This window comes from Bidens hawaiensis, unplaced genomic scaffold (genome assembly GCF_021521415.1).
Source record: "Bidens hawaiensis isolate Kalapana, Puna unplaced genomic scaffold, B.hawaiensis_p1.1 tig00017358_1, whole genome shotgun sequence".
Lineage (NCBI taxonomy): Eukaryota > Viridiplantae > Streptophyta > Magnoliopsida > Asterales > Asteraceae > Bidens > Bidens hawaiensis.
In genome coordinates, this window is record NW_027492632.1 from 214,826 (window position 1) to 241,400 (window position 26,575).

At 36.7% G+C, this 26,575-nt stretch overlaps 2 protein-coding genes across 2 annotated transcripts; both read right to left on the minus strand.

The window, feature by feature from the left end:
• Positions 1-5,908: 5,908 nt before the first annotated feature.
• On the minus strand, positions 5,909-7,776 carry LOC143553780 (secoisolariciresinol dehydrogenase-like). Its single transcript, XM_077043688.1, has 2 exons — positions 7,631-7,776; positions 5,909-6,919 (listed from the first exon to the last, which is right to left on the minus strand). Exons 1-2 carry the CDS (start codon positions 7,648-7,650, stop codon positions 6,142-6,144), a joined length of 798 nt encoding a protein of 265 aa, XP_076899803.1. The 5' UTR covers positions 7,651-7,776; the 3' UTR covers positions 5,909-6,141.
• A 1,773-nt stretch (positions 7,777-9,549) lies between these two features.
• LOC143553781 (secoisolariciresinol dehydrogenase-like) lies at positions 9,550-10,759 on the minus strand. The gene is made up of 2 exons (XM_077043689.1): positions 10,678-10,759; positions 9,550-10,417 (listed from the first exon to the last, which is right to left on the minus strand). Exons 1-2 carry the CDS (start codon positions 10,695-10,697, stop codon positions 9,625-9,627), a joined length of 813 nt encoding a protein of 270 aa, XP_076899804.1. The 5' UTR covers positions 10,698-10,759; the 3' UTR covers positions 9,550-9,624.
• Between the last annotated feature and the right edge of the window lie 15,816 nt (positions 10,760-26,575).

The window sequence follows — 26,575 nt, forward strand, 5'->3', positions numbered from 1 at the left end:
TTCCTACATGATCCGATCGGCGGATTCGAATTGGATTCCGGTTCTTCAAAAAAATCAGACACGGAGAAACCGGTTCATACCCGACCTAATTCTTGATTTTTGTTGACAATACGTTTTCCTTAAAATAATTGATTTGTGCACGGTGCACCTCTATTTCAAAGTGGTGTCTTTGGTTAAGGGCTAATAATTAAGGGTGTGCAACTATATTTTATATAATTTCTTTTTTTTCCCTAAAAAGATGAATGTCACTTAATATACATGTTATATGTAACATTTTTAAAACACTTTTAAATTAGTTATTAGTTAAAACTTATAAAGAAAAGAAAATTATGTTTGTTTTTTTATTGTTTTTTATGATATTTAACTGTTTAACTAATAACAAAAGAACAATATTAGATAACTTTTTTGGGACAACGACTTTGATGATCCTAGTTCGATGATTAAGCCATCAGACTAAAGCAGAGAATACTTGATACTATAAGTTTTTGAGCCGACTATGAAACACCCTTGGAGATTAGACTAAGCGGGTGTTTGGCCTAGCTTATATTTTTGTGCTTATGGTTATATCTTTTTGAAGCTTATAGCTTATTTTATATCATTTGATAAGCTTTTTTTTAAGTGTTTGGATTAGCTTATATTCTACAAGTTGATTATACATCTTAATAAGTTGTTAAATTCATCATTTTTAATTTGTTATAGTAATAAGTTACTTCAATATTATTAATCTATCACCATTTGAAGGCAAATGAGTAATTTACCCCCTTAAACAAATAAGCTTCTTCAAATAAGCTAAATAACCATCTTCAAATAAGTTTCTACAAATTAGCTTATATAAGCTTATAAGCCTAAGCTAAAAAAGCTAAACCAAACACCAAATTTAGCTTATTTTATAAAAAAAGCTAAAAAAGCTATAAGCGTTGCTAAAAGAGCTAGGCCAAACACCCCCTAATATTGAAATAGTTGGAAGTTAAAACTCATAAGTTGAGCAAGAATAATGTAAATGGAGGTTGAAATGCTTAATATGATGGGGGAAAAAGGTACATAGACCATGTAAAATGGTCTTATCAGAATATGCAAAAAAAACAAAATAACATAATTGATCGACTTTAAGATGATGGGATATTTGAATATGTTGAATGATGGGTTAACAATGGTAAACTCTATCAATATTCAATAAACAAGTTTTGTCCGCTAATATGCTTTGCCTCGTCACTAAGAAAAACTGAAAAAGGACAACCTTAGCAACATCATCCATCCTAAATGTTACGCATAGTTTCTACTTTCTAGCACTTTGCCTTCAATCCCATCAAGACTCGTGGCCAAAGGTGTTGCCAAAGCATAAGTTTACAAACAATTGATCGCCAAATTGTCCAAGTTCGACCGCTAGATTCTTGCAAAAGTAGGCTACTGCATTCTTTGCACAACACGTATAGAGTTATAGATTGTTCATTTCCTTTATTTATTTATTTTTAACTATATTCAAAAGTGAAAAATTTTAACTGATTGGTCCAGAAACAATTCTAAAGCCAAACCAAATAGCAATAAATGAAATTACTGTGCAATTTTTATGTTATATTTTAATTTTAGTTTTAACTTTATTCAAAGTTTATATTACTTAACATACTTCATCAGTCAATTTTAACAGTTTTCAAGCTATTTGAGTTATTTAGTTTGGTCAAACTTACCTAGAGTCAAGATCAAGTCTACCTCAAAAAACTTTGATTTCTATCAGTCGTGTATGAGATTACCGTAATATAAGAAAAAATATCATCAGAATGTTCTTGTAAACCAATAAAACGCTTTAAAGGCCATTTATTTTCATCTTCTTTTTACGAATTTGTTGATCCAACTAAAGCATGTCACCTAACGTGCATGTGCACTAGCCGCTAGGTGGCGCACAACTGTTTGTGCATGTGCCTTCAACCAATGAATAAGAAAACACCACGTGTACAACGAGCATAAGTTCAAGTAGTCAAGTAAATGTTCACCCCCTTGTTTTCATGTGACACGATAAAATAGCTACTAATGTATTATATATATTTTTATATTTGAGTGACACCGCATATTTCCATATATATTGTAACACGATGAGCTCAAAAGAAAAGAAGATGTTGTAGGACGTCAAATTAATGAATCAGAATTCAATGAGCAGACATGATATGTCGGAAAAGATATTCAAGTATGAGCTAGTTTTGAAAATTCGCACAGGAATAGTACTAGTGATATGATGATAACTTATCCGATTACCTAACTATATTTGTAAATATTTCCTTTTTTTCTTTTTTTTTTCCTTTTGTCCTTGGTAACATAGTAAATGACTTATACACAATTTACTTATTTCTAATTCCTTGGGTGATAAAATTATATAAATGTACTTGGTAATCTCAACGTGTAACTTTTCACAAACTAATGGGTTTACTCGATACATGACATGTAATCTGGTACGTAATGCGCAGGTTGTGGGGGTTTCACATATCACATTCAAAAACATGGATTATGATGAGATGAGATGTGAAATGCAGTTTTAGGGTGAAGAGGAGTGTAAATGATTGATCAATTTATTAGTCACTAGTTAAAAATAAAAATAATTATAAATCATTTAATTTGCTCTAGCCCACTGAGAAGCTCACGTCCGTGCTCTTAAGCCCAATTTAGCATTGGTGTGTGATGGTGCTTGGCCGGCTTTGATTATAATCAATAACAGGAGAAGATGTCACACCCTCAAAATCTACTAACGGAGTTTTACCGTCAGAGGGTGTGAACTAGCAGGATCGGATTCATTAGTTATAATCAAACCATAAAAACAAAGTTTCAAAATCATGAAAACGTTTACGAGTAATTAAATGCGGAAGCGTAAAACCATAGAAACCAATGTTGCGTCACGCAGGACGACTTAAAACCCAATGATAACAGTTAAATATAAGTTTGCATAATTAAAAGTGTTTCAAGCAATGCATGATCCTAAACCGCGCGCCCGCCTCGGCTACCTGAGAATAACATACTAAAAGTGTCAACACGGGGTTGGTGAGTTCACAAGTTTATATAAAATATAGCGTTTAGCGTTTGCGTTCAGCGTTTTGCGTTACAGCGTTTTGCGTTACCAGATAGTGTTATGTCAATTATATATCTATAGATAGCCAGCCTATAAAACAAGTATTACTAAGTGTTCGACACCGAAGCTGACTGTTTATCATTTGCCTTGCCACCAGGTCTATCCCGACCATGGTATGTGTTTAGCCAAGATTACACCCACTCGACCTCCAGTCGAGTTTAGCGTTGGGTGGGGTTTGTCAAACCCAATAGTACTACTCAACAATGACTCGCTATTATCCAATATTAAACGGTTCGATGTGAATGAAGGACTTTAGTTATTGCGTTTGCCACTTAGTCTTTACAAGTGATATATAATCTATATTAACAAAATCTTAAATGCGTTTTCGGAGTATGTTATCTCCCCCAAGTGAAAAGCGTTTGAAAACAGTTTAAAAAGGGGTAAGTGAAACTCACTGTTTGCGAAGTATTCCCAAAATAATTCACCAAGATGCGCGTCACAGAAAAACTCTCTCTAGCGTTCTAAACCAACAAAGAGATTTTTTTCTAAGTGTCGGAATATTATCGAGTCTCTAGACCCGGCACATAATACCTATGCACACAACATGTTTCGTGTTTCGTTTGTGAATCGTGTGTGACTTTAACAAGTGTAGTTGTGATACGTTACATGTGTAAGCAATTATTTACGTGTCATGTATTCATAATGTACATCACTAGCAATTACTCCCCGTAAGGGCAATTTGGTCAACACATAACAATTAACTAGCAATTATTCCCCACGAGGGCAATTTGGTCAAATCATGACAATCAATTAGCAATTATTCCCCGCAAGGGCATTTTGGTCAAAACACGACAATTAATTTGCAATTATTCCCCTCAAGGGCATTTTGGTCAAAACACGACAATTAATTTGCAATTATTCCCCTCAAGGGCAATTTGGTCAAAACACGATAATAAATTTGCAATCACGTTGTTTCATGCAACTTTCACAAAACTCAGCAACTAGTTTCTTAACGACAGAATTCTACTTGAAAAATTAGTCTATCCCACCGATCATAGCATCACAATTAATTTACCAAAAACCATCACAAAAGCATATAGGTCTTAGGTTTCCAGAACATATTTTATTATATTTTTATTCCACATAGGTTTCTCACAATAATCAAATCATTACAGCAAACTCATAACAGTCAAATTCATGCGCAACAGAATGTTATTTGAAATTCCCGTTAAACAAAAAATCCAATAAATGCAAGACCACTTGGGTTAGGTTCCTAACTTTATAAGTCAACTTCCAGAAGTGGAACCAACCCAATTGGTCTCGTAGTTCATGAGATATAATATTTACAAAACAACCTAACAGCAGGTCTAACAACTCAGCTTTGCACAACGTTTTTGTAAAATCATAAAAGTTAACTTTTACACGTCCAAAAATTGCAAATTTATATTCTTTAGAAACTAGACTTAACCTAGTTTACTGTAGTATCAATAATCTCAACCAATTCTCACATTTATACCCAGATACAGTCAATTGAACATTAACAACACAATCTGTCCAGAAACTGTTTGCAACAAACTCAACATATTAACCATCTATAGACTATAACCCGTTCATATAACACTCTAGACTCCATAATCACTATCCATGCACATCAATTACACATTACATACATGATTAGGGTTTTTGCTTGAACTCAAATCAAAGACACAAACAATTAACATGTAACAATATCAATTCTAGTTATCAAATCATCATCAAATCAACAACAATCATATGAACACCATACATACATAAATCGGCCCCTAGGGTTTTCAATTAACCCATTAAACATCGAAATTAAGTATAAAGGATGCAAGTGATAGTCGTTTATACCTTCCTAGCACCTTAATTTTCAATCAAAAGCTTGAAAACTTGGTTGTATGTGTGTGTGTGAATGGCGGCAGCCGTGAGGGGGGGGGGGGGGGAAAGGAGTCCGATCGGGGTAGAGGAGAGGAGGGAAAGAATGAGTTAGGGTTTAGGTTTATTATTATTAATAATAATAATATGTTACACTCAAGTCCCTCAACTTTCAATTGTTGTTTTCTAGCTTAACTAACTAGTTCTAGTACATTGAGTTAACGTTTATAACGATGTTATCACACAACACATAAGTCTAACACATAATTATCACATAATTACTGTTTTGACGTTTTTCGTTTATTCACCAATTGTTTGTGTCAACTCGTTTGCGTTTCGGTGCAATTCCCGAAAGACTACACATGTAGTAAGTGTTAAGCGTCATTTAAACCCTAGTTTAAATGTAATGAGGTGTGCGTTATAGATTCCGTGATCTTTAAGTTTGAATTGACGGAGTTGAGTTAACGGAGTTAACCTGAAATTGACGATTGTCACAGAAGACATACTATCAATCAAGAAACAAACCTTCTTATAGTGGGTATCACTGTTATTAGACACATATATAAGAAATGGCATGCAAGGGAAGGTAAAATATAGTTTTGGATTGAATATTTGGAAGCCCGTTTCGCCAAGAGACATGTGAGAGGATGTCCACATTACACCACTTACATTAAACCTGTACCTTAATAACACACAATATATATTATTACTAATACTACGATATATGTTAATCTGTATCGTAATAACACATAATATATATTATTATTATTAATACTACGATATATATTAATATCGATATTTAAGTACTCATTAAATGACTAGCAAAACATCTAGGTTAAAAAGAGTATAAAACTTAAATACTAGACGAACATAAAAAATGATCAAACTTAAATAAACTGATATGGTCCTATTGGTTTAACTAGTTCTGATCATGATTATCGCACACACTTGTGAACAGTGAACTATTGAGCTTTTTGAAAGAAATATTACATGCAGGATAGTTGTTCACTACAGAATATGGTATATTTATTTTATACAATTTTTGAGCTTTTGAACAGTGAACTATTGAGCTTTTTACAAGAACTTTTGTTGGTAAAGGGAGTCCAGTACATTTCTTTTATAGATCTTATTGAATATATATGTGTGTACTTAATTCTTATATGTTTAGATGTCCCAATTCAAATATTCTCCGGCTACTGAAACAAGTTGAATGATGGATTAACAATGGCAAATCCGCCATCGATAAACAAGTTATGCCCGCTAATGTACTTGGCCTCATCGCTCACCAAAAATATGGCTGCTTTAGCAACATCATCAGTTTTAAGTGTCATACCTTTGAGATTTGCGTGTAAGTTCGCAATGTTCTCCACACTTTCCTTGTCCTTCCGAAGAAAACTTGTGGCCAATTGTGTGGCTATTGCATAAGGTGACAAACAATTGACTCGAATGCCGAATTGTCCAAGCTCTACTGCTAAATTCTTAGTTAAACCTGTTACAGCATGCTTTGCACAAGTGTAAGCATGTGTGGTCACACCACCAATATTTGAAGCAGAGCTAGCCATTGATAATATTGATCCCGCCCGGGCTGGAACCATAACCCTAGCAGCATGTTTCATGCCTAGAAACACGCCTGTGACGTTAACACTAAGCACACGTTCAAAGTCTGCTTTTTCGTTGTCGATGACGCGTTCCTTGTAAGGATCCATTATCCCTGCGTTGTTGAACATGATGTCGAGTTTTCCAAATTTGTCAACTGCGGTATCCACAGCATTTTTAACATCTTCTTGGTTGGTTACATCGCAATGGACGTATATGGAGTTTGATAAACCTATAGCTTCACAAACTGCTTGTCCGAGTTGATCTTGAACGTCTGCTATGACAATTTTTGCACCGTGTTCAGCAAAGAGTTTTGCGGAACACTCCCCAATACCGCTAGCTGCTCCGGTTATCAATACTACCTTTCCCTCTAGTCTGCAATAGTTGTATCGAAGAACTTCATAATTATAAAACTTAGTTATTCATACACATGTACTCAATTAAACTCAAGGAAAAGCATGGCTGCTTATCATCAATTTCAACATTCTTCATATAATCATACCTAGAACAGTTATTCAAGCAAACACATTATAATTATACGATTAGAATGCGGTTTATGTTAACGGTGTGGGGTTTAGTCCAAATGACAACTCCATTGAAATTAGGTGTTAGTGTGATGTTGCTTCCCTAGAGGTCAGAAGTTCGAGCCCCTCACCGAAGGCAGATTTAGTGTAATTTAGTCGTTAAAAAAAGAGAGAGAATGGTTAATTAAAGGAAACGGTGTTTTAAAATAACAGTAAACAATAATAGTAACTTATTACAAAGAAAGATCTACATATATGTTGATACAAAAGTCTTGAAATATATATTTATATAAATGTCTTGAAAGATCTATATATATATTTATATGAAAGTTTTGATTTTGTATCAAAAGTGTTAGAACTATGATGTACCGAACTCAGTAAAAAGGCTCTCAACAAATATACAATTAGATGGGTTAAACTAGCATACTACACCTACAAACAACATATGATGCCCAATTTACCAAAACAAAGACTACTAAAAAGGAGGCTTTGCTATCATGAAATTAATCTAGAATTTATATTCAACGATATAATATTGATAATGATAATTTAAAAATAGAACCTTTTTGAAGTAGCTGCCATTGATTGAATCGGCTCGAAATGGAAATCAAAGACAAGAGTAAAGATTAAAGAGCTACTTAATCTCTTTAATCTTATCCTAGTGGTTGTAATTGGTTTGAAAAATACAAAGAATTTGAGGCAAAAAATGGATACTTAGTCAATTTTGTATATAGGCAGGTCAACGTATCTCGGAATCTCAAGCAACACTAACTTTGGATTTTCTCCATAAAACAATTGAGATGGAATTTAATTTCCTCTAGGTTTAAATTTATTCTAACAAATATATAAACTATCATGGCACATTAGTAATTAAGAGAATATAAAGTTATATACACACCTATATAAACTTGAAAACTTCAAGAACTTAAAAATATATTTAAGACTATAATATATTAGTTATTGCTTATGTTTATATCCAGTGTTGTAAAAATCATGAGTCGCTAGTAGGGCGGTGGGGTGGGGACTAGCGATTAATCGGGATTAATCGAATCGGACTTTAATGTATAATTCTCAGTTTTATATATAAACGCACACATTTTTATATGTAATTTTCAGTTTTATACGTACACAAACACATTTTGGCTGAATATCGCCGGAAACCACCGATTTTGGCCATAACCTCATTAGAAAACGCTTATTAAGTCCAATTACTCATGACTTTGGCCGGATCTGACCATTGACTGATTGACTAGCACAAAATTAATCAGTGGAGATTAATCGAGGATTAATCGATGCCTAATCGGGATTTTTACAGCACTATTTATATCATTTGAATATTTTTTTTTGCTCAATGGTAATGTAAGTGGATTAAAATGCGTGAGAATTCTCTCCAATAGTAATGGAAGATGGGGTCGATGTTTAGCATTGGACCATTGGTAGTTGGATGTTTAGGAGGAAAATCAAATAAAAAGTAAGTTTTCTTTACTATCGTGACAACTGTATAAAAAATCTTTTTTCTTTTTTTATGTCAAATTAGATTAGAAAAACAAAAGAATGCAGCTTGCAAGATACAAGAGACCCAAATTTACAATAAAGCAAAAAAACATACAACAAAGTATATATCAAGTGTCAATGCCTTTTTGCAACCATCCCTTTCAACTGCCATTTTCCATTCTCTACGCGCCATCTTTACCTACACCCAACCGCCGTCGGTCTCATTTATCCTTGTTCAAAATTACACAAAATAAACACCCATTCACACATCCTCAAAATAAAGCTTCTAATCATAACCACCTGCCTTCATGGGAGAGGTCTTCGTTATTAGTCTTGCTAAACTATTTCAGTATTAAAGTTTTAACAAATAACCATTTGCTTTTTGAATCAGATTTGATGTTTGTAAAATAGGCATTTTTTTAGTTATGCAATTCATTAAGAAGTAATGTTTACAATGAAATGGTAGACAAACGGACTACAAGCTGCACCGTTAGCCCCATTTTAGATAGCAAAACAAAGTTGTTTTAAGAATTATGTATTAACAGGAGGTACTAATAGTAATTGATGTGAATATGTGATCATTTTTATTTGAAAATAAATAACGTTTCAATTGGGCCGAATAGTCTCATGGAATTTTGGGCCGGACATACTCGATCAATATGACATTATATTTTACATTTCAATATTTAAGTATGTTGTCTGAACCAAAACTAGTATGGATGTTTCGATGGTGCCATGTTGGTTACCTCCAATGTGCATATACAATTTTTCTAATAATAACTTACAAGATCATCGATAATTCTTAATGGAACCTTGAGATCATCTAATCGTTTAAATCTAAGAATATACTAACTATGATATTTGTCTTTATTTTGTAACTTACTATAAAATTTCTATGTATGGTAACAGATTTATCATAAAAAATTTAAAATAACAAAACCGACAAGTGCGCAGTAACAGAACTTAAGCCAACACAATTGTTGGTTAGAACTTTTTCACGAACATACACCATGTGATTTTGTCTTATTAAAAATACTCAAATTAAAGACCATAAATGTTGTCTTAAGGATTCTCGGGGTATTGAAACATGTTGAATGATGGATTAACAATGCTGAACCCACCATCAATAAATAGATTGTGTCCGCTAATATACTTTGCTTCGTCACTCACAAGAAACAGGGCGGCCTTAGCAACATCATCTGTCCTAAGTGTCACTCCCTTAAGATTGGCTAGATGATTCATCGCATTTTCTAGCGCCTCTGCTTCAAGCCCGACAAAACTCGTGGCTAAAGGTGTGACCATAGCATAGGGTGACAAACAATTGACACGAATACCAAATTGTCCAAGTTCGACTGCTAGATTCTTGGTTAGACCGGCTACAGCATGCTTTGCACAACAATAAGCATGTGAGGCTGCGCCAGCAACATTTGAGGAAATGCTAGCCGTCGATATTATTGAGCCAGCTCGTGCTGGAACCATAACTCTTGCAGCATGTTTCATGCTTAGAAACACACCTGTGACATTGACACTAAGCACACGTTCAAAGTCGGTTTTTTCATTATCAATGATGCGTTGCTTGTTAGGATCTACGATCCCTGCGTTACAAAACATTATATCGAGCTTCCCATAAGTTTCAACTGCGACATCTACTGCGTTTTTCACATGATCTTCGTTTGTTACATCGCAATGGACATATATCGCGTTTGATGATCCTATGGACTCACAAATTGTTTGACCAAGTTGATCTTGCACATCTGCAATTACAACTTTTGCTCCATGTTCAGCAAAGAGTTTTGCAGTGCACTCCCCAATTCCACTCGCTCCTCCGGTTATCAACGCAACCTTTCCTTCTAGCCTACATATGGTTTTTACCCAAATAACTTATTTTTCCAACATATGTTCTAAAGTAATAAAAGATAATATAAATGAAATCCTATTCATATAGTTTGATTATATAAAATGCTCTAGAGATGGTTATTTCTATAGGTTTTTTTAAAAGCATACAACCATTTTCTCATAGATACAAAAAAAAAAAAGAAAAAAAAAGCTCTGCATACGAGTGTATTTAAATAAAATTAAACAAGCACATAAAAAGGACACAGCATAAAAACTAACCTTCTTGCAAGGCTTGTCATTGTCTTTTGATAACACAAAGAGAGTTGGCTTAAGGAGAAGATGATATAAGAGTTATATAGAGAGGATTAGTCCAGCTATCTCTCATATAATATATGTGTATATATAGACAAATGGTGAGGTAGCAAATTGATTATTATTGAATATTTGTTATGATAATCTTAATATATAAAAGAACTAAAATCAACTCTAAAACCAAACAAAATGACATCAAATGAAACAACTCTAAAAGAAGGGGGTTTAGGTATCGCTTGTTTAGAGGTTAATAATCAAGCACTGATTACTAAATGGCTTTGGAGATTTCTAAATGATCATCACGCGATGTGGAGAAGAGTAGTGTTGTCTATTCAAGGGTCCTCGCGCGGTTGGGGGCTTGCCCCGGTTAATAATGGGGTTCCCGGGGTTTGGAAGAATTGTGTTATGTTTTGGAACAAATTTAAGGTTGATGGTGTGGGTTTTAATAGAGTGATCCGGGCCACAGTTGGGAATGGTCGCCAAGTTCGGTTTTGGATGGATTTGTGGTTGGGTTCGGCGCCGATTATGGACAAGTATCCGTCCTTATATGCGGTAGAAAAACATAAAAATGTCTTGTTAGCAGATCGGTTGGTGGTCACTGGATCTTCTCGTCGCATTGTGTGGGATTGGCTTAGAGCTCCTTGCTCCCAACAGGAGGTGATCGAGAAGCAAGAGTTGGAAGATCTCCTTCAAGGGGTGGTGATGTGTAACACCCCGACCAAAGGCGGATTATACATCGGGGCGCCACATATTGTTTCATTACTCGTGACACTATTGGGTGTCAATATTTAATAAATATATTCACTCGCGCACGCGCAAAGTAAACACAAGATAACATAAATCATCATAAATCAATATATTATAAATCATAATAATCGAACAGCAATAACTTGTCTTGATACATTTTAATCTAGGTCCAAAATAAAGAAAACTTCCTACGTGTCCTCAAGCTCCAAAACAGCTACTGCAAACCTGAACATGTGTTAAAATAAACGTCAAACACTTGCGTGTTGGTGAGAAATCAAGTTTAATACAATACATAGATAACAATAAATCTGCGCGCAACATGTGTATGTCTGGTTTTCAACAAGGGTGTAATCCGATCGGGACCAACTCTAAGATTCATACTCATAGACTGCCAGTGCTCACAATTGAGCCCACAAACAAGAAAGACTGTGCAAGTGCAAACAAAAGAGAAAATCATAAACGATAGTTCTCCCGTGTTCATCTAATGGTACCATGAGAACTGCGGAATAGACCGACAAGACGGTTAATGATCCACACATACAAATAAACAGCCAAGTCTACGTCCTCAACACATGGGATACTGCGCGACTAAAGTTCATAAACAGTTTAAGACTCTAAGTTTGTATGAACACATGAACATCCCAAAACATTAAAAGCAAAAAGGGATTAGGTACGAGATTACTCACTTGATAATCGGTGCGGTGTAAGATAAAGCAAGAACCAACTTTAAACAAGCACAAGTTAACCTATAAATAAGATTATTGTTTTAATGATTCGTTTTAAGTCTTGATTATAAGTTAGCATAATTAATAAGTAAATTATTATATACTATATATTACCGGAAATCAGGGCAAAACAGGAGAGAAGACGAAGGCAGAGAGAGAGGAGACGGCAGAGGAAGAACAACGGCAAGGAGCAAGAGAGAACAGGAGAGTTTAAGTGCTTTGTGTGTGTAGTGTTAGGAAAAATAAGATTATTATTATTTATAGAGAAACCCTAGGGAACACAATCCCTAGAAAAGAGGAAAAGATCTCCAAAAAGTAAAAGATTCCAAAAGCAAAAAATATCAAAAGATATGGCAGCTGCAGGGGACAAGAGAAAGCTGACAGGGAACAGTAAACAGGCATGGGAGGGTCAGATAAAGGTATTGGTCAAAGCATGGAAAAGCAGATCTCAAAAGATTATGTCAGTCACTTTTTCTGTCAACCAATGGGGTTGGTGCGCATGCTGCGCCGAAAGTGGCTTTTCAGACATAAGGCAGGTCAGGACAACAGCACAGAAGATAAGTCATCACAAAAGTAAACAGCTGGATTAAACAGAAGAAAAGACTCAAAGGGGTTTAGCGCGAGAAGGCTCGAGCGCGCGAGCGCGAAGGCAGACACAGAAGGTCAAGAGTGCACGAGCGCGAAGGCAGACAGAACCAACCTTAGCGCGCCGCGGGAAGAACTACAATTCTAAGCGCGCCGCGGGAAGAACTTCAATTCTAAGCGCGTCGCGGGAAAAACTATAATCCTTAGCGCGCTGCGGGGACAGTTCACCTCGCGTATCGCAGCAACAGACGGTCTTCACGCAGGCTTCCTTGTAAGGAGTCTGGCGCGTGGAACTGCGCAGACAACCTTAGGCGGGAAGAAACAAAGGACAAGGAGTTAAAGGCTTAAGGGCGGGACGGCGACAAGAGGGAAAAGAAGGCGGAAAGAGAGAAGAAGAGGGACGGGACGGCGGAAAGAAAGAGAGAGAAAGAGGCGGGAAGGAAAATATATTATTATTATTAAAGTAAAATATAAGTATAAATAAATATTAAAGTCATAACAGAAAGAGATCGGGTCAGAGAAACGGGTACCTGGGTCGGGTCGGATCGGGACAGATGTCACAGTCTCCCCTACTTTAAGAAATTTCGTCCCGAAATTTATCTCGAAGTAGGTTGCGCAGAGAACAGGTGCGGGTACTTGATCTTCATTTGATCTTCCCTTTCCCATGTAAACTCGGCTCCGCGCTTGGACTCCCAGCGAACTTTCACGATAGGGATGCGACTGCGCTTGGTTTGCTTAACCTCGCGATCCATAATCTCAACAGGCTTCTCAACGAAATGCATAGATTCATCAACTTGAACTTCATCAAGTGGAATGTGAAGGTTCTCGTCAGCTAAACACTTCTTGAGATTGGATACATGGAACGTTGGATGCACATTACTGAGCGCGGGCGGCAGGTCAAGTCTGTAGGCAACTCTTCCTACACGCGCGAGAATCTTAAATGGTCCAACATATCGAGGAGCAAGCTTACCTTTCTTCCCAAAGCGGACAACACCCTTTCAGGGCGACACTTTGAGGAGAACAAGATCACCAACTTGAAATTCGAGAGGCTTCCGCCTACGATCTGCGTAACTCTTCTGTCGGCTTCTGGCAGTCAGCAGATGATCACGGATCTTGGCGATTTTATCGGTTGTCTCTTGAACAAGTTCGGGTCCTGTGATTTGAGCTTCTCCCACTTCGCTCCAACAAATCGGGGAGCGGCACTTACGACCGTAAAGTGCTTCAAATGGGGCCATACCGATACTGGAATGATAGCTGTTATTATAAGAGAACTCAATCAAAGGCAGGTGTGAATCCCAATTACCTCCAAAATCAAGAACACAAGATCGGAGCATATCCTCAAGAGTTTGAATAGTTCGCTCAGACTGACCGTCAGTCTGAGGATGATATGCCGTACTCATGTCCAAGCGAGTTCCTAGCGCAGATTGGAGAGATTTCCAAAAGCGAGATGTAAACCGGCCATCGCGATCGGATATGATGCTCAAAGGAGTACCATGGCGGCAGACAATTTCCTTGACATAAAGCTGCGCGAGATGCTCAACACGGTAGTTTTCACGAATGGGCAGGAAGTGAGCAGACTTAGTCAATCGATCCACTATTACCCAAATGCTATCATGTTTGCTTGTTGTCAAAGGTAACTTGGTAATAAAGTCCATCGCTATACATTCCCATTTTCATGTAGGAATTTCTGGTTGTTCGAGCAAACCAGATGGGCGTTGGTGTTCAGCTTTTACCTTAGAGCAAGTCAGGCATCTAGCTACGAACATAGCAATATCCCTTTTTCATACCGGGCCACCAATAAGTAATGCGCAAATCCTTGTACATCTTATCAGCGCCAGGATGAACGGAATACCGAGATTTATGCGTTTCACTCAGGATATCAGCGCGAAGATTCTCATCATAGGGAATCCAGATGCGATTAAGATAGCAGAGAATTCCACTCAGATTAGGGACAAAATGTGCTTCCGCGCCACACGCTAACTCGGCGCGAAGGTTACCATTACTGATGGATGCGCGCTGCGCGTCACGAATACGCGATTCAAGGTTGCTTTGAATCAGCGCGAAGTGAAGCTGCGTGCGCGGCAAGATACAGTTAAGCTGGCAGGGTTTTCGGCTGAGCGCATCGGCTACCACATTAGCCTTACCAGGATGATACCGGATCTCACAATCGTAATCGCTGATGAGTTCGTTCCATCGGCGTTGTCTCATGTTAAGTTCCTTCTGATCAAAGATATGCTGAAGGCTTTTATGGTCAGTGTAGAGGATACACTTAGTACCATAAAGGTAGTGTCTCCAGATCTTCAAGGCAAAAACAACTGCGCCTAGCTCGAGGTCGTGAGTTGTATAATTCTTCTCGTGAACCTTAAGCTGCCTTGATGCGTAAGCGATAACCTTGCCTCGTTGCATAAGAACACAACCGAGACCTTGGTTGGAGGCATCGCAGTACACGACAAAATCATCATTACCCTCAGGTAGCGCAAGGACAGGAGCATCACACAACAAACGCTTGAGCGTTAGAAAGGCTTCTTCTTGCTTCGAGCCCCAAATATACGGTTTACCTTTGTGCGTTAGAGCTGTTAAAGGCAAAGCGATCTTCGAGAAGTTCGAAATGAAGCGCCGGTAATAACCAGCTAAGCCCAGAAAGGAACGGATTTCGGTAGAAGTGGTCGGTGTAATCCAGTTCTTGATTGCTTCAATTTTGGATGGGTCGACATGAATACCCATCTTGTTTACAACATGACCAAGAAACTGTACTTCATCAGACCAAAATTCACACTTGGAAAGCTTGGCAAAGAGCTGCTCGGTTCGAAGCTTTTGCAACACCAACCAAAGATGTTGCTCATGCTCGGCCTTGGTCTTAGAATAAATCAGAACGTCATCGATAAACACAATCACGAATTTATCCAAGAAAGGCCTACACACCCGATTCATTAGATCCATGAAAACGGCGGGTGCGTTGGTTAAACCGAAGGACATGACCAAGAATTCAAAATGGCCATAACGAGTTCGAAAAGCAGTCTTCGGGACATCTTCATCGCGGATGCGCAACTGGTGATAGCCAGAGCGGAGATCAATCTTGGAAAAACAAGAGGCACCTTGGAGTTGATCAAAGAGGTCGTCAATGCGCGGTAAGGGATACCGGTTCTTAATGGTGAGTTTGTTCAACTCGCGGTAATCAATACACATGCGAAACGATCCATCTTTCTTTTTAACGAACAACACCGGAGCACCCCAGGGCGAAGAGCTAGGGCGAATGAATCCTTTAGCAGTCAACTCTTGAAGTTGGCTTGCCAATTCTTGCATCTCAGCGGGCGCAAGACGGTAAGGAGATTTGGCTACGGGGGAAGCACCAGGGACAAGATCAATACGGAACTCGACTTCACGAGCGGGAGGGATACCAGGAAGATCATCAGGAAAAACTTCAGGGAAATCACGCACAACAGGGATATCGCGAAGCTTCTTCTTTTCTTCAGCAAGTTTAACCACATGGGCTAAGAATGCAATACACCTTTTCCGCATGAGCCTTCGGGCTTCGGCGCAAGACATAAGTTTAAGACCGCGGGAGGGTTTCTCGCCGTAGATATGAAGATCACCATTTTCTCGAGGTATGCGAATCATCTTCTTGGCGCAAATAACTTCGGCGCGATTATGCGTAAGCCAGTCCATACCAATGATAACATCAAAGCTTCCAAGAGGCATGGGGATGAGGTCGATCAGAAAATCGTTTTCGTTAAGGTTAAGCGTGCAATCTTTAATCACTGAGTTAATTAAAACAGTTTCGCCATTAGCCAATTCAACTGAAAAATTTTCTTTTAAATCGTTGCGCGGTCGCGCAAGCTTCTGCTCAAACGCGCGAGAAATAAAACTTCGATCGGCGCCAGTATCAAAAAGTACAGAAGCATAAAATCCGTTAAGCAAAAATGTACCATTAACTACGTCATTATTCGCTTGCGCTTGGTGCGCGGTTATGTTAAAAGCTCGTCCGCGTGTCACTTGGTTCGAAATCTGGTTCACCGGATTCGCTTGCGTAATCTGAACTTGTAGTCTCGGGCACGCGTTCCGGAAATGACTGGGATCACCGCAGTTGAAGCACGATCTGGGTCGTGGGTTTTGGTAGGTTGGTTGTGGGTTCTGCGGGTAGACTGGTGGTGTTGGCGCAATTGGATTGGCGGGAAGGACTCTACAGTTTTCTGCAAGGTGACCAGCGCGGCCACATCGGTTACAAAGTCGACATGGGACTTGAGGTGGGTGGTGGAGTCTACAGGTTGGGCAAAAGGGGTGGTTTCCTGTGTAAGGTTTCTTAGTTGGCGGGGCAGGGAGTGCGGGATTGGTTAGGGCATAGTTGTGGACTATAGGGGGAGTTGGGTAGGTTGACAGTGGGTTAGGCGCGTAAACTGGAGGTTGATAGGCGGGTTGCTGGACTATGGGCTGGCTGGTAAGCGTGTAGACTTGTCTGCGCCTACGTTTCTGGTTATGGTTCGAGGGTTCTGGTTTGGTTTCTGCGGGTTCAGGGACAGTTTTGGTGAGTTTGGTCTTCTCAGTTCCCCGCAGGAACAGGGTTCCTGCTCTGACATTGTTGTCGCTGAGCACAGCGGCCAATTCGATGGCGTCAGAGAGGGTAACTGGGTTTCTGGCCCATACAGAATCTTGAATTTCCATGGGGAGACCCCCAAGGAATTTCTCTATGGCTCGGCGGGAAGGGGTAACAAGGTGAGGGACAAGCAGGCTTAGTTCATGGAAGCGCGTCGCGTACTCGCGCGCTTCACCGCTGTATTGCTTAAGATTCCAAAATTCCTCCTCCAGGCGCTTAACTTCGTTGGGAGGGCAAAATTCTCGCGTCAGAATTTCCTTGAATTCCTCCCATGTCATGCTAGAAGCAGCTTCTGCGCCACGCGCATGAGCTACTCCATTCCACCATTTAAGCGCCCTTGCTTCCAGGACACTGGAGGCATATAGGGTTCGTCTGTCCGGAGGGCATTGGGTGTGGAGGAAAGTGTTTTCTATTTTCTCAAGCCACTGGAGCATCACGGTGGCTCCTTCAAGACCTGTGAACTTTGGAGGGTTACCCGCGTTAAAGGACTTAATGTTGTAACCAGAGGCGTTAGCATTGTTTTGGTTTAAGGCTTGGGCTATTGCGGCGGCCATTTCCTGGGAACGTTGCAGCGAACGTCTGCGCGCGGCTTCTTTCTTCTTGAGATGGCGAGCTGATAGCGGAGGCATTCTATAAAAGTTTTAATTTTTAGTTAATATCTTGGTTTTAGCTCAAAGTATAACCTCGAAAAGCTTGGTTTCGCGGAGTCAGTTACTGTCAAAAGTTAAAGTAAAATAAATGACCCTAAATGCAGACTTAATAAAGGTAACAAATTCGAATCAAGAATCGACAATTCATGTATCACCATGACTTTCCGAATTCCCAATTTAAAATATACGAGTAAACGAGTATTGGAGATTGACGATTCATGTATCACCATGACTTTCAATCTTCAATATAAAATATACAAGAAAATGAGTATTGGAGGTTGACAATTCATGTATCACCATGACTTTTCAAGTCTCCAACCTCAGAACATAATCGTAAATGGAAATTGAAAATCAACTATTCATGTATCACCATGACTTTTCGGATTTTCAAATCCAACAAACGAATATGTAAGTAAAATCAATAAAAATCGAAATTCAACAAAAATCGAAATATCGCGGAATAAAACATAAAATCATATACTGCGCAGGCGCGAGCATATTCATAAATAACGAGTAATTAACAATAAGCGCGCAAACATGAGATTTCTCTCATGCGCGAGAAGGGACTCTTAGGTATTCTAGGCCGTTACGTCTAACCACCTATCCTAAAGTCAACGAGCTCTGATACCAATCTGTAACACCCCGACCAAAGACGGATTATACATCGGGGCGCCACATATTGTTTCATTACTCGTGACACTATTGGGTGTCAATATTTAATAAATATATTCACTCGCGCACGCGCAAAGTAAACACAAGATAACATAAATCAATATATTATAAATCATAATAATCGAACAGCAATAACTTGTCTTGATACATTTTAATCTAGGTCCAAAATAAAGAAAACTTCCTACGTGTCCTCAAGCTCCAAAACAGCTACTGCAAACCTGAACATGTGTTAAAATAAACGTCAAACACTTGCGTGTTGGTGAGAAATCAAGTTTAATACAATACATAGATAACAATAAATCTGCGCGCAACATGTGTATGTCTGGTTTTCAACAAGGGTGTAATCCGATCGGGACCAACTCTAAGATTCATACTCATAGACTGCCAGTGCTCACAATTGAGCCCACAAACAAGAAAGACTGTGCAAGTGCAAACAAAAGAGAAAATCATAAACGATAGTTCTCCCGTGTTCATCTAATGGTACCATGAGAACTGCGGAATAGACCGACAAGACGGTTAATGATCCACACATACAAATAAACAGCCAAGTCTACGTCCTCAACACATGGGATACTGCGCGACTAAAGTTCATAAACAGTTTAAGACTCTAAGTTTGTATGAACACATGAACATCCCAAAACATTAAAAGCAAAAAGGGATTAGGTACGAGATTACTCACTTGATAATCGGTGCGGTGTAAGATAAAGCAAGAACCAACTTTAAACAAGCACAAGTTAACCTATAAATAAGATTATTGTTTTAATGATTCGTTTTAAGTCTTGATTATAAGTTAGCATAATTAATAAGTAAATTATTATATACTATATATTACCGGAAATCAGGGCAAAACAGGAGAGAAGACGAAGGCAGAGAGAGAGGAGACGGCAGAGGAAGAACAACGGCAAGGAGCAAGAGAGAACAGGAGAGTTTAAGTGCTTTGTGTGTGTAGTGTTAGGAAAAATAAGATTATTATTATTTATAGAGAAACCCTAGGGAACACAATCCCTAGAAAAGAGGAAACGATCTCCAAAAAGTAAAAGATTCCAAAAGCAAAAGATATCAAAAGATATGGCAGCTGCAGGGGACAAGAGAAAGCTGACAGGGAACAGTAAACAGGCATGGGAGGGTCAGATAAAGGTATTGGTCAAAGCATGGAAAAGCAGATCTCAAAAGATTACGTCAGTCACTTTTTCTGTCAACCAATGGGGTTGGTGCGCATGCTGCGCCGAAAGTGGCTTTTCAGACATAAGGCAGGTCAGGACAACAGCACAGAAGATAAGTCATCACAAAAGTAAACAGCTGGATTAAACAGAAGAAAAGACTCAAAGGGGTTTAGCGCGAGAAGGCTCGAGCGCGCGAGCGCGAAGGCAGACACAGAAGGTCAAGAGTGCGCGAGCGCGAAGGCAGACAGAACCAACCTTAGCGCGCCGCGGGAAGAACTACAATTCTAAGCGCGCCGCGGGAAGAACTTCAATTCTAAGCGCGTCGCGGGAAAAACTATAATCCTTAGCGCGCTGCGGGGACAGTTCGCCTCGCGTATCGCAGCAACAGACGGTCTTCACGCAGGCTTCCTTGTAAGAAGTCTGGCGCGTGGAACTGCGCAGACAACCTTAGGCGGGAAGAAACAAAGGACAAGGAGTTAAAGGCTTAAGGGCGGGACGGCGACAAGAGGGAAAAGAAGGCGGAAAGAGAGAAGAAGAGGGACGGGACGGCGGAAAGAAAGAGAGAGAAAGAGGCGGGAAGGAAAATATATTATTATTATTAAAGTAAAATATAAGTATAAATAAATATTAAAGTCATAACAGAAAGAGATCGGGTCAGAGAAACGGGTACCTGGGTCGGGTCGGATCGGGCAGATGTCACATGATGGTTGACCGTGAAGATTCATGGTCTTGGGCGGTTGGTAGCTGCAAAGAGTTCGAGGTTTCGGCGATTAAAAGATGGATGGTGCGGTCCGTTGTGGATGCTGGGAGTTTCGGTTTCCAATGGAGCGATTGGGTCCCGAAAAAATGTAATATTTTTATGTGGAGGGCCGTTCTGGATAGTCTTCCAACCAAGCAGGCTTTAGCTAGACGTCATTTGTATTGTGATGATCATAGTTGCGCTTTATGTGAGAGTAATGAGGAATCGCTCGAGCACTGTTAACCGGGTGTTTCATTTCTATGGCCGTTTGGAATGCGATTGGTTCATGGTGCAAAATCCCTAGATCTTTTGTTTTTCATGTCAATGATTTGGTGGAAGTGCATAAGGTTTGTGGTGCGACGGGGAACAAGAGATTGATTATTCATGGAATTGTCATCATTACTTGTTGGAGGATTTGGCGGGCTAGGAATGAAAAGATTTTTTCGGGCAAGAACACTAAGGTGGTAGAAATGGTTGCGGATATAAAATCTTTGGGTTTTCTTTGGTACAAAAATAGATCTAAGATAGGGGTAGTGGATTGGAAAAGATGGTGTTTATTTGATGTAACGTGATTGTTGTTTTTGGTTTTTGGATTTCAGCGTCTTTCTCCGTCTTGGTGATAGTCGTTGGTTGTGTTTGTTTTTAATGAAAGTCAATTTTCAAAAAAAATAAATAAAAAATGAAACAATTATTTAGTAAGGTAATATATAAATGGAACAAGCCAAAATTTAACCAGCTAATGATATCAAGGAATCTTTTTTCGATTTGTGGATTTGTGATATTAAAGTATTAGGAGTAATATTTTTATAGTCGAGCTTTTTACTCGTTTATTTAACTTAGCTAATTGAGGTTTGCCTCAAATTATTTAACAATTCTCAAGCTCTTTGAGCTCTTTGGTTTGGTAACCCCATAGTAATACCCAGGACAAGTAACAATATAAGTATAGGAGCATCAGGTGGCATTTGATCATATACTGTAAATTAATATACGTACATCTTTACCCAAAACCATACTCAAAGACAACTTTTTAAAACTTTTTCCTTAGATAATAGAGCAATCTATTAATCCACTAACTTTTGGGTTTTCATATTTATATGGTTAAAAAAGTTATATGAAAATTAGAATAATAAGCATATAAAAAGCAACACACTCGGGAATCATAAAGGGATTTTTTAATAAACTAGTGGGTATATTCATTACCTCATGGGCAATTAGCAATTGGATTACTAATATATATCTCATTAACATCCTGAACAAAACTCAAATGAAGTGCACGAGGCAAATGACGTACATTACTTGTGCACGTAAGCAACGAATGATAAGACACTGCGTGTACAAATAACATAAGTACATGTATATGCAAGTACGTCTACTTTTGTACTTGTGCGCATAAGAGCATAAACAAGTTATTTTTAGTCACGTTTAATCACCAAAAAGACTTATTTAAAAATATATTTATTTGAATAATTTCAATGTGCTTACGACACTTACATTTCCAATTATGGTAAAATTTTAGGCTATATGGTTTATTAGTTTTTATCCCCGTATTATAGGGGTTGTTTTATATTGTTTGTTATAATATTTATTTATTTTTTGAATTTATATTTTTTTATTGTATGAAAGTTAATAATATACTTATGGTTCGATGATAAATTGTTTCACAAATAAATGAGATGTTAGAACCCGGTTTAAAAAGCTATATGGTTTTAATGAGATCCAAGACCCGTTTATTTTTTTAATATAAAATTGGTTTTTTAATTATAAATAATATTTATGAAAGTTAATAATATACTTATGGTTTGATGAGACCTAAGACATGTTTATTTTTTTTACTATCAAATTGGTTTTTTAATTTAAATAATATATATATCTTTTTTAAAATAAATAAGATATTAGTTTTTATTATATCCTATTTTATAGGATTTTTACATCAAAATTTGGTGAAGATAATTTTTAATTTAATGAGATGTTATAACCCGTTTAAGAAATATTTGGGTTTGGTAAGACACATACCCATGAATTCGGGTCAAATGCATGAGAAGCCTCCATTTAAAAATCAAGCAAATCTGGTGACTCCAATAAAAAGGGAAGCGACCACATCGCGACACGTAAGATTTTTATGTTTTCGTTTATATATATTATAGATAGATACTTTAGTGCTACCCAAAAGAAATATTCATGAAATCTTGGTTGATCTGGCAAGGACAATTATGCCTTAATTGAAAACTATTTAATCGTTGTAATTCATTTACTAATTAGAATAAGATACATATGACAAAATAATAATATTTCTTTTATTTTTTTCCTCATCGTCCTTATTCTGATCATTCTACCACGCATTGTTAAGTTGTTATATTTATATACAAAGAAGATTTCGAGTTGTGAAGATTGATTTGTTGTCAATATATAATTAACCACGATAACAATGATGTGAGTTATAAATTACAATGCGCCTTTGCTGATCTTGAAACAAAACTAGATTTACCAGGGCCTAAATCACAACCTTTTAACATGTCATCTCATAAGTAAAACCTTAGCCCCCACCCGACCCATATGTATTTTTCTCTACCAATTATAAACCTGCATCAAAATAGCAAGACAACTATTGTACCGTTTGTAGGGATGAACCCGCATTAGTATCTGGCATGACACCAATTGAAAAATGTCCTTATCATGTACATGTTATATATATATATATATATATATATATATATATATATAGATAGATATATATAGATAGATATATATATAGAAAAGGGTTAAAATTAAAATACATAGTTTTGTAGAAATAGTAAGAATGACATAAAATTTAAGTTAATAAACTATGTAACATAAATCCTTAATCCTAGGAAACTATTTGGTAGTTTAAAAACTACCAATCTCAACCATTCGATCATGATCCAATGGCTTAGATTGATTCTTACTCTTCCTAGAAAACTATTTCTTTTTATTATAACTCACCCCTATATATATATAGGGTAAGGATCCTAAGAGAACCCTTTGCAAATTGAGAACTTTGAGAACCATTTTGGATCAATAAAAACACCTTTAAAAAAATATTTAACAAAAATCATAAAACAAAAAATAATAAAAATTTTAAAAAAGTAAAAAAAACCACAATTATTATATTTCATTCCGGTATCATTAAAAAATAAAAAATATATATAAAAATATAAAAAAAACGTTGTATTATACACATATGTATAATTTTATATAATATTTAGTTACGTAATATACACATATGTACAGTATTATTTATCTTAAATTATACACATGTGTACAAAAAAGCATGTAAATGTACATATATGTATGTATTATACATATGTGTATATAATTTAGCTAAACCGAGTTTTTTTTTTCTTTTTTTTTATGAAACCGGGATGATAAAATAAGAATTTTGTTTTTTTTACTTTTTTGATTTTTGTGTTTTTTTATTTTATGATTTTTCTTATTTTTGGGTTTTTTGTGGTAAAGAAATGGTTCCCATAGTTCTCAATTTTAAAAAAGTTCTCTCATGATCCTGATCATATATATATGTGTGTGTCATTTATGTATTTGACATTTGAGTGACACTATAGATTTTCGGAAGTGAGAAGCTGAAAGAAAAATTAGAAGTTGATGGATTTGGAGTTGTTTTAGTTTTCCGTATGAGTCTAAATGAGAAAATTCTAACATTTTCCTTACTAAATCTTAAATTGAAAATTAAGCAATTTCCATTTTACCTTTATCAAAATTCAAAAGCATCAAATGACGACTTTAAATGTAATATATTATTGAGTAAAAAAATTAACTATTATGGAGTCCTATTAACTAATAAATAAGGTAGTGATTAGTGATTATATCAAAACAAAAGACGTACCGATAATAATTTATGCTACGTACTACCTCCTTTTGAATTTAGTCTACTAATTAATGTATGAATATTATTTAAAAAACCAGTTATATTAATAACTGAAAAGAAATATATATATATATATATATTCAAATTTAATTGTACAAACACATTGTAATTTATAATCCAAAAGATTGATACCAATCTCCTCATTGGGAAGAAATGTTTTATCCCTTTTTGTCATATAGCTAGTAGCGCTTTGAACTTAACAAACCCCACTTAATATATAACTTTTTGTTTTGGACGGCATCTTCACATCAATAAATATTATTTATACTTTTACAATTTAATAAATTATTATCATTTTAAAATATGTAACAATTTTCTTACTTTTTAGAAAAGTGAATAACAAATATATTATTGTAGTTATATGATCGGTTCATCGGTTGCTAGTAACAAATTTTCCAGGTGTTGAAAAGGAGTATTTTAAGTTCCAGATACTATATGTAGAGTACGTAGACTATGTTCAAAATAATGTTAAATGTTGATCAAACTTTAAGCTCAACGAAAAGTCTTAATGGATTTAAAATATCAGGATTGCCAAACCATAATTCGATATATTTTCTTAACAGCGTTTGAAACCACTTGTAATACTTGAGACGGGGTGTCAACCGTCGATACTAATTTTAACACATTCAGCATGATTCACCCGATTAATAAAGGTCCTAAGAATATTATTAATTGGTTGGATTCGACTAGATGGGTGAAAAAGAAAAAAAGAGGTTGTTGAGGCGATCATTTTTACTACTTGGTGGATTATTTGGAGAGCTCGGAATAAGGCGATTTTGGCTCACAAATCGAATACAAAGATTCTATGTTTGATTCGATTGTGTCGGTTTCTTATTTGTGGTCAACTATGTTGCATTATTTAGAGTTACAAGTAAAAGTTTCTTTAATATTCAAAATTTTGATAAAAGTTGTCGACAAAAATAACTTCAAATGTTATATACAAACAAGTGTTTAATCATTTGTGACTTATAATTATTAAATGCCATATACTTGATTCAATGAATAATAAATGATGAGCTAATTATCATTTGTATTTCACTTCTTAAATACTTCTTAATTTTAAAACTCCGTGTGAAACTAGTTATTTATAAGCAAGTGACATTATCCGGCTAAGTTTGAAAAATATTAAAGTGTCATTTATGTTATTGTGGTTTGGCAAATAATGCGACTTTAGTTCAAAACGTTTATTTTTTGCATATGCACCCTCACGTTTCCCGGTTCTTGCCAATTACTTCCAAATCACTAGTCTTGTTAAATTTAATCGTTAAGTCAGGGGTAGACATGTCTTTTCACCCTTTCTTTATTTGTTTTGTCCAAATATGCGGTTTTAGTCAATCGTTTCAAGTTTGCAATTTTCGTACTTGTAGTTTCATTTCACTTGCAATCAAACCCGAATTTATTAACCTCGTTAAGTTTTGTCATTAACCCATTTGCGTGCCCCTCACCTGACGATCAGTTTTATCGCCTGTCTCCCTAAATAAATCTCAGTTCTAGTTCGCAAGCCCCCTCACGTGAGGAGCTGGGGTGTATTTGAGGAAAAAGGAAAAAAAGAAGAAACAAAACTGCCCCTCATGTCATGGGCATACTGATGGGTTTAACGACCAGACTTAACGAGATTAGAGAATACGGTTTAATTGCAAGTAAAATGAAACCATAGGGAAGAAAATTGCAAATTTGAAACTACTTGACTAAAACTGCATATTTGGACAAACCAGAGGGACGAAAACCGTAGTTCATTGAAATAAGTATTATAATAAATAAAGGGTTAGTGAAAAGACATGTCTACCCCTGACTTAACGATTAAATTTAATGAGGTTAGTGATTTGGATGCAATTGGCAAGAACTGGGAAACGTAGAGGGTTCATATGCAAAAATAAACGTTTTAGACTAAATTCGCATTATTTATCAAACCATAAAGACGAAAATGACACTTTACTCAAAATATTATTATGCGGTTATATAAGTGTATTACTTGTCACATTTAAAGCAATAGATATGCATATTATTCAATTTTCAACTTATAAATTGATTTTGTGAGTAACGATAGTGGTGAACGAAAAAGAACCATAACTGAAAAGCGAACCATTAACAA

Bases quoted from the DNA above. Each gene is read 5' to 3' on its own strand.
- LOC143553781 (XM_077043689.1), bottom strand. From the start codon at position 10,697: ATGACAAGCCTTGCAAGAAG. The intron at 10,418-10,677 runs GTTAGTTTTTAT...AACCATATGTAG, and splicing joins ATGACAAGCCTTGCAAGAAG to GCTAGAAGGAAAGGTTGCGT.
- LOC143553780 (XM_077043688.1), bottom strand. From the start codon at position 7,650: ATGGCAGCTACTTCAAAAAG. The intron at 6,920-7,630 runs GTTCTATTTTTA...CAACTATTGCAG, and splicing joins ATGGCAGCTACTTCAAAAAG to ACTAGAGGGAAAGGTAGTAT.